This window comes from Ciconia boyciana, chromosome 1 (assembly GCF_034638445.1).
Source record: "Ciconia boyciana chromosome 1, ASM3463844v1, whole genome shotgun sequence".
Classification (NCBI taxonomy): Eukaryota; Metazoa; Chordata; class Aves; order Ciconiiformes; family Ciconiidae; genus Ciconia; species Ciconia boyciana.
Window position 1 is genome coordinate 194540280 of NC_132934.1, and position 17057 is coordinate 194557336.

A 17057-nucleotide genomic window follows, 5' to 3' on the forward strand; every position below is an offset into this window, starting at 1 on the left:
GTTTTTAAACAAAGGACTGTGTCTGTAAACAAAGGACTTCTTAGGAAACATCTTTTTCAAGGGTAGACTGAAAAAGGGTGAAAGACTTTATGAAGCAAAAGTTAACAGGTTCCAAAGTATAACAATATAAGCAAGTTAATAAACATTGAGTAGTAGGTCATAAAATACCTTTCCGATTTATATAAGAAAACAATACATTTTATAAAATCATAGAATAGATGACCTTTCTTCCTTTAAAAGCCTCAGCAATTTCTCTTTAATGGCAACATAGTATTTGGAAATACTGTTTCCTAAATAAACAATGTCATACTGCTTAACTTAATGAAATGTACTTTGGTAACGAGTTTCAGCACTTGTTTTTCTCCCTTCCCTTTCTCTAGGACAGTTGCACTGCCTTCAGTGAGTTAGCCTAGCCTGGTTGTGATGGAGAAGGAGGCAAGTGAACTCGAGAGGGACCACGTTCACAGTGTATATGAGAAAATTGCTCCTTACTTCAATGACACACGCTACAAGGCATGGCCAAAGGTGCAGCAGTTCATTTCAGAGCAGGAACCAGGCAGCCTGATTGCTGATATTGGTGAGTGGGGTTGTTTATCACATTGCTAATGACAAGTCTAAGTATGTCTTCTCTTTCTATCAAGCAATATTTGTGGCAGAAGAGTTTGGAGCTTGTGAATCAAATTGGGCAATCAAAATGGCCAGTCTGACTATCAAATTTGCCTCCTACTTTGCTCCACCGTTCATAGGTATATGAAGACAATTTGACTTTTCCCAGTATCCAGTAGGTCAACTAAACTGAAGATAAACTTATTAATATGTCATTAGTGGATGCTAATTGGCATGATAATTCTGGACTTTGAAATTTTGTTTAGCTCTTACAACATGTATTGTGTGTGGCCAATTTGAAGCAAGTATCATGACACTGTCCTGAGTGCTTTGGGGAACAATGTGTGACAGTTTTTAATTCCCCGAAGGTTTGAGAATGTCTAAATGGTACGAGGGAAGCCTCTGTACTGGCTGCAGCTCCTGCACCAGAATTGGGTACATGCTGGTTGCCCAAAAGAGATCTGGGCATTAACTCATCATTTCTACATGTTTAAGCTAGACTTCTAAATAGCTTTTTGGACCTGTAATCCTTTACAGCAATACATAAGTGTAGTCTCCCCACTGTAGCATGGGAGCGTATGTGAAAGAGAAAATTTACTGAGGGTTGGGCTAATCACAGTAACGTTTTGGGCGTCATTCAAACTTTACCATATAGTTTTCCCAGTTTAAATGCTGAGCACTATACTCCTACCAGATCTTGGCAGATTTTGCAATGTTTTCAATGTAAACAAATAAAACACGTCCAAACAACTAGGACATTGAATTTTTACCGATGTCACAGACTTTGGACTTTTTTAACACTGTGATTTAAGCTCAGGCTTGGCTCCTGGGCTTTGGCCTGCAGAGGCTGCTGGCACGCTCCTGTGGTGTCCGTGGCCAGAGACAATTTTGTGCAAGACACAGTCACTAAGAGTGGTACCACAGCACTGGAGAGGAGTCTACCGACAGGGCTCTCCTCTGCCCCTCCATCCCTGGGAAGCAGCTGCTGGTGTCAGGTTAGAGGAAATGTATTTAGTAGCTGTTGTTTGGCTTATACTGGAGCCTTTCCCTCCAAAAGTGAAAACCAGAAAAAGTCCTGGAGTTCTCTTCCAGTCAGAGCTCTTTCTGCTCTTTCTCCTTGGAAAATAGAGTCTAATATTAGCCAAGTGCTGGCACTGTTTCACAGCACCTCATCTCAGCTGGTGCTGAAGTCAGTCATGGGAAGGACTGAGAGAGCTCCAGCTTTCAGCTGGAAAGCTGGATATCTTTCTTTCATTCCTGGGAGATGGGATCAGCAGTTAGTATTAGACACGCAGTTAGGAGCAGCCTTCTATCTGCAGTTCAGCAATGATTCATTTCCCATTCAAATGACATAACAGATTGGTGGGGCTGGGAGGCTCCTTACTGAACATAGGGACCCACACAGGGTTTCAGAATAGGTGCTATGGGATGGCTGTAACCTGAACATAGGGACTTAAATATTTGGAAGGCTCCAAAATCACTATAATTTTTTAAAAAAATTAATTAGAGATAAAATCTGGGCTCTGACCCAAGCTTAATGTTTGATGTAAGCGTAGCCATAAACAGGATGTGAACTAAGGTCTGCACAAGGTACAGGGTATTATGCTAGCCCCATGCATTTACCTCCCTGATCTTAATCTGAACCATGACTTTTATGATGCAAGAGGGAAGGCAATTTTTTAAAATTAATAATCTACTTTAAAATATGCTTTGTGTTAAGTTCCAGATAGTTCTGCAAACAAATTATCAAAAATTTAGATAAGATCTGTTTCACTGCTGACATTAAAATTGTTCTTATCTAAAGATGTCTGCCTTTATTTCAACACAAGAAGTATTTCAATTTGGGAAGATGTAAATTTCCATGTCGCAGGCTCCGTTATGAAAGGAAACTGCGTGGAGATACCAGAAAAAGAAACTCCGCTGTTGTCATGGTGACAGCAATTAGCAGCAGTTAAAACAGCAAACAATGGATTTAATGGTTGGGTCTTAGTTTGTCTATCAGCATTTCGATACACAGGAATAATTCAGTGCTCCGCTCCCATGACATGATGCTTTCACTTAGCGTTTTGAGTCTATTACAAGCAGAATTGCAGTAGCATCATTACCATAAATATATTTTATTCCGTATGTGGTGGGAAGGCCAAGGTAAATGCTCTCTAGCAATCCCACTTGAACACCTCCTGTCATGCAGCAGAGAGCCTGCTAGACAGAAAGGAGCAGTCTGTGCTCATTGTACTGTGATGGTAAAAAATAACCTGAATTCCACTGCAATTGTATCATCTCCTTTAAAATGGGTGGAGAATTTCAAGCTATTAGGCCAGTCAAGGGCGTACATCATGGCTATGTCAGGCATACATTTTCTTTTGTACAGACACCAAATGTCCGCCTTTCTTTCTCCTCCTCATTATTTCTTCAGGCTGCGGAAATGGCAAATACCTTCACATCAATTCTCAAGTCTATAAACTGGGTTGCGACTACTGTTTCCCGTTGGTGGAATCAGCACGAAATGAAGGCCATGAAGTAATGGTATGCCATAGCTTGTACCTGCCTTATCGAAGTGAGTGCTTTGATGCTGTCCTGTCCATTGCTGGTAAGTCCTGCGTACTGCCAGTGTCTACAGGTCAGACCCTTAAAGGCTCTAAAGCATTCATTCTTTTCTAGGTTTGGGTGTTTTTCAGTGGCCAACAGAATATTTTGGGTTTTGTAGACCAGGTAAATCTATATTAACACAAGAAATGTATATTATTGCGAACTCAGTGAAAAACTGCAAAATGGGTAAGTCAGTCACACAGATGTGAGCTGTTTTATTCTGGTCCAAGCACAACTAAAGTACAATGTGCAAAACAGGAAAGGAGAGCCTTATTTTTGCCATATTGGCAGAAATTTGAAATGTTGGCGCTCTCAGGAGGAAAATACAACAAACCTTGCTTAGGAACACTGAGCGTCTTCAAAGCTCAGTATTAAATCCTTCTGCACCTTTCCAAACGCTGTTTTCTTACTCCCATGCTCCATGGTTTGTCGGCCAACACAATCATTTTTGTGCTGATGAGGACGACCATGACACTGATCCGGCTGGAAAGTAACCAGCAAAAAGAAGTGTTGCTTTTAGCCGAATCGGTTACCCATTCCTTCACTGCAGAGAGACCTGTTTCAGCAAAAGTAGGGGATAATGCAGAGGAAGAACAAGGAGCGATGACAAAGCAAGCAGAAGTGCTTGTTTCAGTGGCACTGCTGCCTTAAAATGTTCATCAAATCATCTCAGATTTCATTTCTTGTAAGATTTTTCCGTTTTGTTTAGTTGCCCTTTTCAATGAAACTTAATGATGGAGGAACACTACCTGTCTTTGCCACTTTTAAAGCAGACATTGAATGGTAGCTTTAGCCTTCACTGTTTCCTCTTTTAAATTTTGAGGGTTCTTTTGTTTTGGGAGTCTTGAAATTACTCAACTACCTTTTAAAAGTTAGGTATTAAGCTTATACTGATTAGAACTTGGACAATACTTTAAATAAAACAAATTACAGCGCTCAGCAAACTTGATTTTCCTTTTCTCAGCCACAGGAGTGTGAAGGTCTCTAAGCCTTGTTAAATCAAAGTGAAATGTTAATACCTCACATCTCTCAAAGTTAGTGAGTAGCCTTACACAGCCTCTTGTCCATGTCTCAGGTGACCTTTTTTTAAGTCCTGAAGGAATTTACTTCTCCAGTCCAGGTCCATGTCATGTAATTTGACATTTGATGGAAATTTGAGATTGCATTATTGTCACTGGTACATCATTGTACAGGGCTGTGAACCATGCTCAGCTACACCATCTGAAAATCTTTCAGTCATGATTTAAGAAATGTGACCAATAGCTAGCAGTCCTTATTATTGGGTTTTCACATCCTTTTCCCAGATGGAGTAACAACCATCTTGTGCCCAAAGGTGATTTGGCATTCTCTGGAATCCAAGGTAAGGAAGTGAAGGACAAGACAGATTTATCGAAAAGGGTATGTAGCAATGTTCAGAAGTTGTCTGACTCAAAAGAGTCTGTGCCCAGGAGTACTTGTGAACAGTCTACAGAAAAGCAGAGTAGCTGAGCTGAGGTTGCTGCTGGATATGCAGAACTACAGACCTTCCCATCCACAGCAAGCTGTCCGAGAAGGTAGAATCGGTGAGGAATCCAGAAGGACACTTGAGCGACAGATAGAACTGCGTGGTTATGGACTGTGGCCCTTTCAGCACTATAATATGGCTGCAAATTACAAAGTTATTTCTGTTACAGCCTTTACCATCACAGATCATGCACGAACCATAGTAATGATAGTGTTTCCTTATTATTGCTTAAAAACGTGGTTCAGATGCATTATAAAGCTTCAAATAATATGTTGAATTATTATATATACTAGTATATCGTATAATACTAGTATAGTACATATATACTATAGTTTGGGTAAGCATGTGTTCTCTTAATCTTGTCAAAGATTGTCAATGTCTCTTAAAATTGTCAAAGGAGGCAAGAAATTTCTATAGGTGTTCTAAAGCCAGGTCTGTAGTAGGAAATATTGGCAGAAGAGGAGTGTCAAGCCTAACTTGATGATTTTTCCTTGTACTCAACACCTATTGCGTATGCATATATAATGAAGGATTTTTGCCAGTTCCTTGAATGGAATAACCTATACTGACAAGAAACAAATCTAGACATGATATGTCAGCAAAAGTTTAGAATGTGCTGCTTTCAAATGCTTAACTTTCTGTTCAAGGAGACAAATTTGCCCTGTGAGTATGCGATTCATTCCACAATGTTTTCACTGCCTTAAGAAAGAAATCATATTCACTTTCCCAGTGTTTTCCCATAGCATAATTTTATTTGAGATTTAACATCACCAAACAACAGAAATCATCCCCTTTGCCATATACTGATGGCTTTGTTATTGTTAGCATGATGAAGCCATTCCTGTATTATTGAAATAAGTAGGATTTCTGCCACTTGCAGTAACGGAAAGAGGACTGGCACTCATGTTTCCACTTTGGCTAAGGAATTGTTCCGAATCATAATGCAGGACTGATTTTTTAGCACGGCTTTACCTCTGTCAAGGTGGCGTTCTCCTTTATATGGAAAGGTCATGTTCTGTGTTAATAAAATCTTGTATATGCAGAGCTCTTGGACTCTGAGATGGGCAAGGGATAAGAAGCAGCTTCTTTTAATTTAGGTAAGTAATTTCTTTCCTCCAAATGCAAAGGGGAAGACCTCACGTTTTCCTCTCCTGTTAGCAGTCATATACTCAAGTCAGTAAAGTTATTTTATTTTACTGAAATACCTGATCAGACTCTTCATCCCAGTGGGAAAAAAGGGTTCCTGGAGTGAAGAGCATCAAGTGGCTTTCCTTGGTGTTAATACCGATATGTGAAAATTAACTTTGCTTTAATCTGTGATCTTTTAGTCATGTGGTAATTTAACAGAGAAAGCGAGGGGAACCTAAGGGATGTAAACCTGTCTAGTCCTCTAATTTACACTGTCTGAGAAAATGGTCTGCGTAATTGCAAATAGTATAGTTCTTAAAGTTTACACGGTGGAAGAGTCTCTTGGGGAAAAAAGAAGTCCGAATAAAAGATCCAGGAGAGTTTCCTTACTATATAATGTTCTGTCTTTATGGTAAAATTCAATGAGATACTGAGCAAGAAGAAACCAAGTGTTAGTATCAGATCATATCAGTGTAGTTAGATTGCATTGTCGTGCCAATTCATATGGGCACAACATTGCAATGCCATCACAACATAGTTTCTTTACCCCATAAAGAAACCTCATATTTCTGTGCAACCTTGGTTATTTCTGCATAACACGGAGTTTTGTCAGATAGGTATATCATCAGTACCTGCCAGTTCTCCTAAATTCTGTTTTTCCTAAGGATTAATCGGGATTACATTCTAACAGTTTTTTAACTTTTTCCAACAAAAAGGCACTGTGGTCAGAAAATTACATTCCCTAAAATAAGCAATATTAAAGGCACAACAAGCAACCTGTCCCAGTGGAAAGCAGAGTCTAACGAGGTCTCGTATGACAGCATCAGGAACTCTTTAATTCCATAGAAATTGAAAAGAAATCATCAAAAAACATGTCTATCAATAATTATAAGGGATGGTGTGAAGAACCAAAGTCAGGATGGCTACAGCATAACATGAATTAGAACTAGGATAAGGTTTTATAAATGCATACAAAGCAAGAGGAAAACAAAAAGGAAAGAAGAGCAAATGACACATGACAGGGGAAGTTGCATTTTTCTTTGGTCTTTACAAAAAGATAATAGTAGTCATCAATAGGTAAGTAGACTTTTAACCAGAGGACAGGAGTTTAGACTATAAAAAGGAAGTGACATCTTAAAGAATATTTAGATAAATTAGGTTACACAAATTGTTAGGAAATCATGAAATTAATCTTAAACTACTGTGAACTAGCAGATTATCTTTAAGATCTCCAGCAAATGAAGAAAAGCAAACATAATACTTGTTTCCAAAAGAGAGAGAAAGGACATCAAGAGGAAGCCAGTCTGACTTAGATTTATGCAAGGGTACTAGAATAAATAATTTAAATAATCTAATTTAAATAGAATAAATTATTTAAACCTACAGAATACTAATGTAATGGGAAACAGTGTATTTGTCAGGAGCAAGCCAATCTGCTTTCTGTCTTTGACAGGGTAATCATCCCAATAGACAGGGTAGCAGGAGAAGACATGATATATCTTGACTCTCATGTCATTGGTGCAAGTAAAATAAGTAAATAGAGCTAAGAATATGAAAAAAAAATCATTCTCGAAATGGATCAGTGGTTCACTGTCCAATCAGGACACATTTCAAATGGGATGCTCTTGGGACCCACTCTACATCTGTTTATATGCAAAATTTTAATTAATAACTTTGGTGGCAGGCTAGAGAGCGTATTGAACAATTTACGAACGGCTCCTGTGTAGGAGAAGTTGGAATTATTTTGGAAGATGGGATCTGACATACAAATGATGGTGAGTTGTCTGAAATCAACAAGAAGAGATACAGGAACCACTGAGAGAGACATTCAATGGACAAAGTGAGAAATAATGGCCAGGCAAGAGGGACCACGGGCCAAATATGTGTGCGTAGTGTCGTGCTGTTACAAAACCAGGCAAATGCCTGTCTGGGGTATGGTAACAGAGCAGTTTCATGGAAAGCACAAGAATGAGTCACGCTCCTGCGCTTGGTACTTTTGAGATCCTCGGTGGAATATCATATCTGCTGCTGAGGACCGTGCCTTAAAACATTTGCAATCAATATGGAGACATTTTAAATAACTGAAGTTTAGAAATTCTGAATTATTAGAGGGAACCGAAGGAATTGGGTTTGGTTAGTCAAAAAAAAAAAAAAAAAAAGAAAAGACTGAAAGAAATATAATAGTCTTCAAATACATAAATGATTTTTAAAGAAAGCTGATATTACTTTTACATAGAAAGAAAAAAAAATCATCTTAACCTGCAGCAAAGGTTACTTACCTCAGATATTAAAAGGCTTTTAAGACCAGGTTAGACCAATTTGGGTCACATTTGGGCCAAGTATTTAATTCTGCCTTGGAGCTGGAAAATGAACGACCTCTATTTTTCTATATCTATTTTAATGTAAAGGCCATCTGTCTTTTTTGAGAAAAATCCATTGACTCTCCTGTATCCAGTTGCTGCCTAATGTTAATACAGCTCCTCTCACAGCAGCTAACTCTCCTCCCTGATGGAAGTCAGAGGTGCAAAATACTAACGAAGTCTGAATATCACAAGAGATCTCGGAGACAGAGGAGAAATGCCACCCATAGTGGGATTTTCTGGGTTTGATGAGGCCACCCACAGAGTACTGTTGCTTCTTCTGAGGCATCTGCAAGCCCTGATTTCAGCTTTGGTCTCACCACTGCTAGTGTTTCATTTAAAGCAAATAATACAGTTATTGCTAAGCTAGTAATTGCAAATTCTTAGAGATGTGGAGAAGCTCCATAGGACAGTCAGAGCCTGTGGTTGACACCTGCAGGCTTTATCTGTCATTCACGCGGTTGTTCTCACTCGTCAGCTGACAGTGTTGTCCATCGGTACAATTCTCACCAACAGCAAGGAGCCTGATTTCTATCTCACTTAATTAAATCAGGAGCTTTGCGTTCCTTGCATTGATATTTTCATGCAAGTTATAACTGATTTATCAAAAATATCCTAAGTTTTTTCCCAGTGGATGTTATAGTTATCTCACAATGGGGTCAGGTCAGAAAACTTGACTCTCTCTTTTTTTTTTTCTTAGAAAAATATGCATCAGAACAGAATGAGCTCTACCCCTTACAGTGCCCTGTATTGCTCCAGGTTACTGGAGTGCAGAACTGGTGCAAACTCCCAACAGCCTTATATTTAGTTTAATTTTCACAGTAGCAGCCAGCAGCCTGCTCAGCATTTTTAAATGTAATCATTTATTCTAGACCACAGTTGGCTATCTGTGGTCTTATTACTTTCGTCATGTTGACAGTATATCTGTTTTAAATCTTACCTACATGTTCTTAACAACATGTTACCTGCTTGCAAGGTCTTGACCAGCTGTTGGGTGTCATTAGAAGAGGTGACAGCTTGTCACTGGCTGCACAACTTGCTCATGTACGGCTGTTGTCCTCTGCTCTCTGGGGGTGCAGAGCAATGTGGATGTGGTTTTGGAAGGAGGGTCGGCTGAGCAGCTTCCACATGATGCTTTTGGCAGGTTTGTGCTGTCACCCAACAGCAGGCTTCCGAGCACGGGGTTTCGCTCTACAATACCAAAAGCTTATTCTCTTGCTGAGTAAGACAGTGAGATCCAGAATGGATCCAGAACGGCTTTCAGGCACCCGAGCTGGGTGCACATTTAAACCTTCTTCACTAAATAGAGATCCCTAGTGCCAAGGCCTCTTTTGGGGTTGGTGTCTGACAGACCATTGCAGAGATTTTACTTTTTTTCTCTTTCCAGTGCACCCAAGTCCTCAGGGCATTCACCCAGGAAGTGGGAGAGCTCAATTCACCTCCTTCCTCAGCCGGAGGGGTTTCAAACCCGCATTTCCAATACTCGGGAACATGCCCAAGTCCTCAAACACCCAGCTGCACTGGATGGAGAAAACCACCGCCATCCCTTGGAACCTGCAGCCAAAAAGCCCAAAGGGAGGTGGAAGAGGAACCTAATCCTGTAGCCCAGCACATAGGAGCATACCTGGGAAGGAAGGAAGGAAGGCAGCTACCTGCGTTGTTTCCTCTATATGCAGTGGCAGACTAATATGAAGTGTACAAGCAAGATTAAATGGTGCTCAAGAGCAGACCGAGCCGGCTCCAAGAGTCCAGCGGGTGAAGCCCAGAGGTGCTGCAGTGGGTGAGAACAGAGCAGCGGCTCCAGGCAAAGCCCTGCTGCTCTGGGTGGGAAGAGGGGAGAGTAATTCAGGCTGGGAGCAGGTGGCTCAAGGATGGCATGAAGCAAAGGAGGGGGGCAGCTTGAAGAGAGCTGCTCCACCTGACCTTATTTTATTACCCTCTTTTGCTGGTTTTAGCTATAGGTGCCACTTCTATGTTGCTGTGAGAAGCATTTCAGAATTATCCTTAATATAAACGCAGGAGTAATCCCGCTGAAACCAGTGTAGCTATTCAGATGCTTAAAATTAAGCATATAATTATATTCCTGAATCAAGGCTTTAATAAGTTAATTAAATTTCATAATTATAATGATTTTTATAAAGGCAGCATCTTCATTTGCTAATGCTAACCATAAATGTGGGAAAATTAAAGAAGGAACAAATTTTTCAACCTAGAGTAATTAATGAGTTATGTTTTTAATAGGAAAAGTTTTTAATGGAAACACTGTTTGAAGTTTACTTAGTAATTCTTTGGTATATTAGTATTTTTCCTCCCCTTTTTATTTCTGATACCACTATAATGAAGAGAATAAAATCATATTTAACTTAGAATCATGCCTTCTATATATGTTCCAATTGTTCCTATTATTAGAGCTGACAGAGATAAAGTGACATCTGAAGTGTATATACGCTATATACAAAAGAGTCTCCGAGATAAAGATTCTGTGATCCTTAAATACTTTCCAAATGTCTCTGAAGGGATTTAACTTCAGTAAAGAAATTTGACAGAGAAAAGCAATTTCTGATCACACAGATTTCTTTTTGCCATTTAACAGGGTTTAAATTGAATCACTGACCTAAAATACTCATGTTGAAAATGACTTCTAAAAAAAAATTCAGACAAAGTTGTTGATGCTTTCAGTTTTGTTCTCTGAAGACAGCTGAATGACACAAAAATGTATCTTGCATTGTGTGCTTGTTCTAAATAATCCCTTTTAGTAGGATTAGTCACAGTATTAAATTAAGAGAAGGAGAAATTAATTATATTCTTATGAAATGAAGAAGAGAAGAATCTTTGAAATGTTCTCCCTTCCTCCTCACCCCCTGCATATGAAATCTAAAATTGCAGTTATGGAAAATCTTTCAGTCTTCAATTTAAACAAAAGTGGTGGGAATGAGCAGTACATGGCACAACATTAATTTGGATTGACTTTTAGGTACGCTAGGGAAATGTACAGCCAAAATGAAAAGGAATGCTTGATTTATAACAACTGCTAATCTACTAAGCAAGGCCTTGCTGCAAAGAGAGCTGTCAGGGGTTTTGGCACCTGTGCTCTCTCCAAACAAATATTTTTATGCTTAGATTTCTTTTTTGCAATGGTTTGTTTGGATGTTTAAAAAATTGAATGTGGTCCTACTTGTCCCCATCACCATGGCATGGTGTTGGTTAGCATGGTAACGATACAATGTTCATTAAAGCTCTTTTTGTAGTGAACCGAAGGATTTTTTCTGGCTTTTGTTAGAAGGGTTACATAACAGCTAAAAAGCTCTGAATATTCTTCTGTGGAAAAAAGCATGAGGATAAACTTCTGGAAGAAACGATAGTAGGTAGACAGCTATAGAGGAGAGCAGTCTAATAATAGGGATGTATCACTAACTCTCTGATAAACTTGGAGAAAATGACCACAGATTATTAAGAGACATTGCGAGGGCTGTGAGGGCAGAAAACACAATATTGAGAAACAGCAATTATCCATATGTAGGTTGTGTAAATGATACACAGGGGCACGAAGCCTCTTGGAAAGATTAATCTGAGAACCCACAAAAGGAAAACAACTCTTATTAGTCTGAAACGGTGCATCAGGCCCACATCAATAAGTAATTGTGCAAGAACCACATTTTCTCACTGAATTTAATGTGACCTTAATCGAACCTCCTGCTAGGAACAAAAATGCTTTAAAAAATCCACTGCACAGAAGTTTACTACCAAAAAGGAAGAAACTCTTAAGGAAAATTGAAAGGGAAAGCCAGAAGGGTAAAACGCTAGTAGATGAGTGTGGAAAGTGCTGAAAGACTCAATGTTGAATGCTTAGTGTAGGTGTATGGCACCTATAAAAAGGTCACTGTTCAACAGATTCCTATGTAATTTATAATTACAAATGGAATGAATAGGCTAGCGATAAAGTTTGTTGTTGACAACAACAAACAGGATTACTGACTGCAAAAAGTTGCAAAAAAAGTGTCATGTGAAACTAATGACTGGGTGCAAAATTGCAGAAAAGTACTTGTGGATAAATGCTAGGTAATGGGCATAGAAAAAAATAACTAAGTGTACAGGCACAGTGTTACCTTCTATTCTTGTTCGGGAAAGAGATACTGAAGTCATTGTCAGACTTATTTTCATTGCCCTGAAAAATATTAGCTCAGTGTTCACACCTGGTCAAAAAAGTATTCCAATATTAAAAACAAAAATGAAAATCCAGGGGGATGGTAGAAGATAAATACCTGGTGCATCCATATCTTGAGTGCTGCATGAAATTCATGTTTTCTCCATCTCTGGAAAGATATAGATTAACTAGTAAAGGTCCTTATAATGATCAAAGGTACAAACTGTTTATGTATGAGGATGGATTAATGGGCTAGGGCTCTTCACCTAAGAAAAAAGAGTATAATCATAAAAGTATCATAAAAGAAGTATATACATCGTACTGCTCCTGAGGGAGAGGGGGATAGCATCCTGGAACCCACAAATGATATTAAATTAGTGAATAGGGAGGAAATTTCTGTGGTTTCTTACAACAGGAGAACCACAGGGAAATATTTAAAACGGAACCATTTTTTCTAAAAAATATATAATTAAATTGCAGATTCCTTTGACATGTGAATTTGTGTAATCAGAAGTACAAGCGAGTCCAAGAAAGTATCCATGGAGGACAGATCCATCACAGACTATTAGATACGAGCTCCAGCCTGTGGCTGAGGAAGCTCTTAGGCTGCCGACTGCAGGAGGCGAGGGGAGAGAGCATCACTATTCCTCCCTTCTTTCTCTCCCAAACATCTGGTGCTGACTGCTGCCGCAGCCCCGCGCTGGAGGGATGTTTGCTCCGACCCAGGATGAGTTTCCTCTGCCCTGATATTGTTTTCACCACCTGCAAGCTTCTGTATTTATTGTAATTTAAGACAAAACTAATTTTCATTTAATGTACCAGTCATTATGACAAATGCGCTTTCAAGCATCTGGACCCTTGTTTTATAGTGTTTGGATGGTGGGAAATCACCTTAAAATATGTTGAACAGCTGCTGAAGGATTGTTCTAGGGGTGTAGCACTGAAAGACTCCAGGGAAACCTTATTGCGGTCTTTCAATGCTTAAAGGGGGCTTGTAAGAAAGACGGAGAGAGATTTTTACCAGGGCCTGTAGTGACAGGACAGGGGCAACGGTTTTGAACTGAAAGAGCATAGATTTAGATTAGATATTAGGAAGACATTTTTTACAATTAAGGTGGTGAGACACTGGAACAGGTTGCCCGGAGAAGCTGTGGATGCCCCATCATTGGAAGTGTTCAAGGCCAGGTTGGATGGGGCTTTGACAACCCAATCTATTGGAAGATGTGGCAGGGACGTTGGACTAGATGATCTTTGAAGGTCCTTCCATCCCAAACCATCCTATGATTCTATGAAATATCGCTCCCAGGGCCATCTACTCAGTATGAGGGGAGTTGCAGGAGAAGCAGATTTGAACCATTTCCACCGGAGGGGAGGGACGCAGGCTCATGTCGCTGCTGGGCTGCAGTCAGGCCCTCAGTGTTTGTGCCTCGCTGCCACCTAATGCGAGCCGCTCCATCTGTGAAACGGCACCTTTACTGCACAGCACAGATTGTTCAGTTTAAACACAGTTTCAACATACAAGGAATTTAATGTCAAGGAAAAGAAATAAATGGTTTTTTACAAGCCACCTGCTTTAGGTGAATGTGGCTGCATGGTGATCTTGGAGCCTGACAGGTTTGGCTTTGATTAAAAACAATCGTGTGCAATAATTCGTGTGATAAACTGTGATTTCAGGATAGTGTGATGTTGCCCCATGCAGATGCTCTGTTTCCTTGAGTTATACATTTTTAAATGGGATACATCACCCATAGCTTTTAAAATTATCTGACAAATTTATCTTGACAACACTAAAGTTTTGGTCTGCGTGAGATTTTATTAATACACTGTAATTTCTTAAATGATACTTGATGCCTTTTTAATTAAAAAGGCCATAATGTTTCAATGTCAACATCTCGACTAGTGCTAGAAGACCTGAGCTTTTGGAACTGATTTCTGTTCATCTCAAACAAGTGAAACCTACAGGCAGAGCAGCTGAATAACTAAATGTTAAAAGACCCTATTTCTTCAAAGCTTGCCTTTTGATCCTCACATTGCCGCCGAGGCTCTGAATGCATCATTCATTGCAGTGAGAGTGTTTTCCTATCTCAGCTGAATTGCATGCTGTTATTCTTTTAATTGTAAAGTGTCTCTTTTTCTGAAGCAAAATGGATCTGATGGTGAATGGCTGTCCTGAAAGACACAGAGAGGCTGCAGATACAGAGCTTCTGCTAACATTTTCTATACTTACATTTCTAGAAAGAATCAAAAGAATGCACCTTTTTTTTTTCCTTGAAAGATCTGTTATTTTTGTGTGGAAACCATCGCCTCAACAGCTTAACCAAAAACTGGTTTATCATTGTAACCTGAAGTGGTATGTGTAAAAATATCTTCCCAAACTGGCACAGGCATTTTCTCTGAGGAAAATATAAGGTTGGATAAATATCACTAATTCTATTGCTTTTCGTTTTCAGCATCTTTAATATATGCCCTTTCCCCTCCAGCACTATTCCAGAATTGTTTCCTATTCTTATTTCTCATGTAAAATTCATTTAATGTAGCTGAAACTTTGCTGAAGTCCCTGCTGTGCACCGAGACCCGATCAGCCTCAACGTCTGTTGTGAATTGCTCTAGAGCTGCGCAGTCTCAGAGCAGGAGCCAACCTGCAGAGCTGCTGTTGGACAAATTCCTACCAAATCTGGAGACCAATTGCCCTTTTTGGGGCAAAAATTTTTATTGAAACGAGAGTCAAATTTAAACTCAGTTCTGACTCAAGCGAAGCTGTGCTGCTTGAGTTTTGCCATCATAACGATGAGGCGTTCTCCACGTCACGTGTGTTTGTGTGGTGTGGGGGGTTATCAAGTGTGGGATTATCTAATTATTTGTTTTCATGCTATATGCTTGTTAATGGCAGAAGTAGACAAATGCTAATCGACTAACTGTCTTTCACTCATATGTTGATGATTTAAATGCATCCCAGGATGATAGTGGCTGTTCATTTTTCCTGCTCTGTAACTGACGTCTGTCAATAAAGAAGGAGAAATGGGCAGGCAGTTTTAACCTAGTCCATTTTTAATGGGTATTGTCAGCAGGATCACTAGCACGGCTGTTGCAAGGACCATGTATGGCCTCGGTCATTCAGAAGTGCTTCTTTCAGGCTGCGGATGAGCATTAGGTGAGGGTAAAAAAGGGCCAGGTTGCTTTGCCACTGACCAAGTGGTAGCCTTTCATTGAGAAAACAAGCCTGTTGTGTTGTTTATTGCCGATCTGAAAGATGTCACTTGTTTCAACGTTTCTAAATTCTGCTGTGTTTTTAAAATAAGTCAGTGTGTTATGAACTCTTTTCCCATGTTAGAGGTAGTACAATAATGTGTAGCACAATGGAAGATAAATGATGTATTCCTGTGGTGCAAACTACCAGCTGCCAGTGTGTCAGAGCCAGTCCTTGTCCTTATACTCTGTATTCATTAGTGCCTCGAGGGATACTTATTCACCTTATCTGTTCTGTTCTAGTGATTCACCATTTTTCAACGGAAGAGAGGCGCATGCGAGCAATAAAAGAGATGGCTCGCATCTTGAGAGTAGGAGGCCAGATAATGATATATGTGTGGGCAATGGAGCAAAAACGGAGAAGATTTGAAAAGCAAGACGTCTTTGTTCCTTGGAATCCTTCACCCCCTTCCTGCTCCTTGGGTGAGCCTTGCTCACGTGGAGTACAAAAATCCATTCTTCACAAGGACAAAGAGCTGGCTTTGAACCAGCCCTGTCATAAGTTGGATGGGACTTCAGAGGTACACAGGACAGCAAGGAGCTCATCCTGTGGAGGGGAGAACAAAGCACCGTGCACGGTGTTAGAGAAATCTCTGAGATGGTCTCTGTTCTCAGGATCACTTGACTCAGATGTGGGTGATCAGTGGCACCAAGAAGAGCTCATTAGATACTGCAATTACGGTGTTCAGCTGAATGAATTAAACAGAGAAGAAAAAGTTGAAAAAAGCAGAGAGCGTGGCTTTCTGAAACGTGCTTCCGACTTTTTTCTACATTGCAAACAGAGTTTTGAAAATACAACAGTTTTTGAAGTGGCTGTTAAACCTGTGCTGCCCATGTCACGCTGCTCGAAGGCTTTCAGAAGTCACTATTCAGAATTAGGGCAAGCGACTATACAGCTCCCTACGGCTGCAGGTACTGTTCATGGTTGCAGCGGAGTCTGTTTACCTGACCTGATTTCACATCAGAAAGAATTAGCTGTCAGACAACAACTTAAAATAGACCATCACCCAGAACAAGGAGCTTTCTGCCAACCTCAGAACAAAAGGAGAACAGGCTCTTCTCTGCACAAAGCAGTCAATGAGCACGCCCTGACCACGCAAAGAAGACAGCAGACGGGTCCTGGTGGGGCATGGTTGAGGTACTACCATGTTTTTAAAGAAGGGGAGTTGGCTGAGCTGATAGAGCGTCACATTCCTGAGCTACATATTACTCACTCATACTTTGACCATGCCAATTGGTGCGTGATTGCAGAGAAGACTGAAGTGTGGAAGATATAGGGGAAATTTCCTAATTGAAATGCACAGGGAATACTTCTGGGCTTTCTTTCTTTTGAAAGCTCAGCACCTTTGAAAATCTTTCCTGAAGCTTTTTATAGCCTTGGGTTTGTTTTGGGGGAGAGGGGGACGTATGAGGAGGAGAGTGCTTTGAAACTCTCAGGTTCTTTGACACGGTTTTCTTTAATTTTGTTCTTAAAATACAT

At 40.0% G+C, this 17057-nt stretch overlaps 1 protein-coding gene across 1 annotated transcript; it reads left to right on the forward strand.

Annotated features, from left to right (window-relative positions):
• Nucleotides 1-423: 423 nt before the first annotated feature.
• On the forward strand, nucleotides 424-16854 carry LOC140649599 (probable tRNA methyltransferase 9B). The gene is made up of 3 exons (XM_072857074.1): nucleotides 424-577; nucleotides 3023-3196; nucleotides 15821-16854. The coding sequence occupies exons 1-3, from the start codon at nucleotides 424-426 to the stop codon at nucleotides 16852-16854; spliced, it is 1362 nt and encodes a 453-aa protein (XP_072713175.1).
• The last annotated feature ends 203 nt before the right edge of the window (nucleotides 16855-17057 follow it).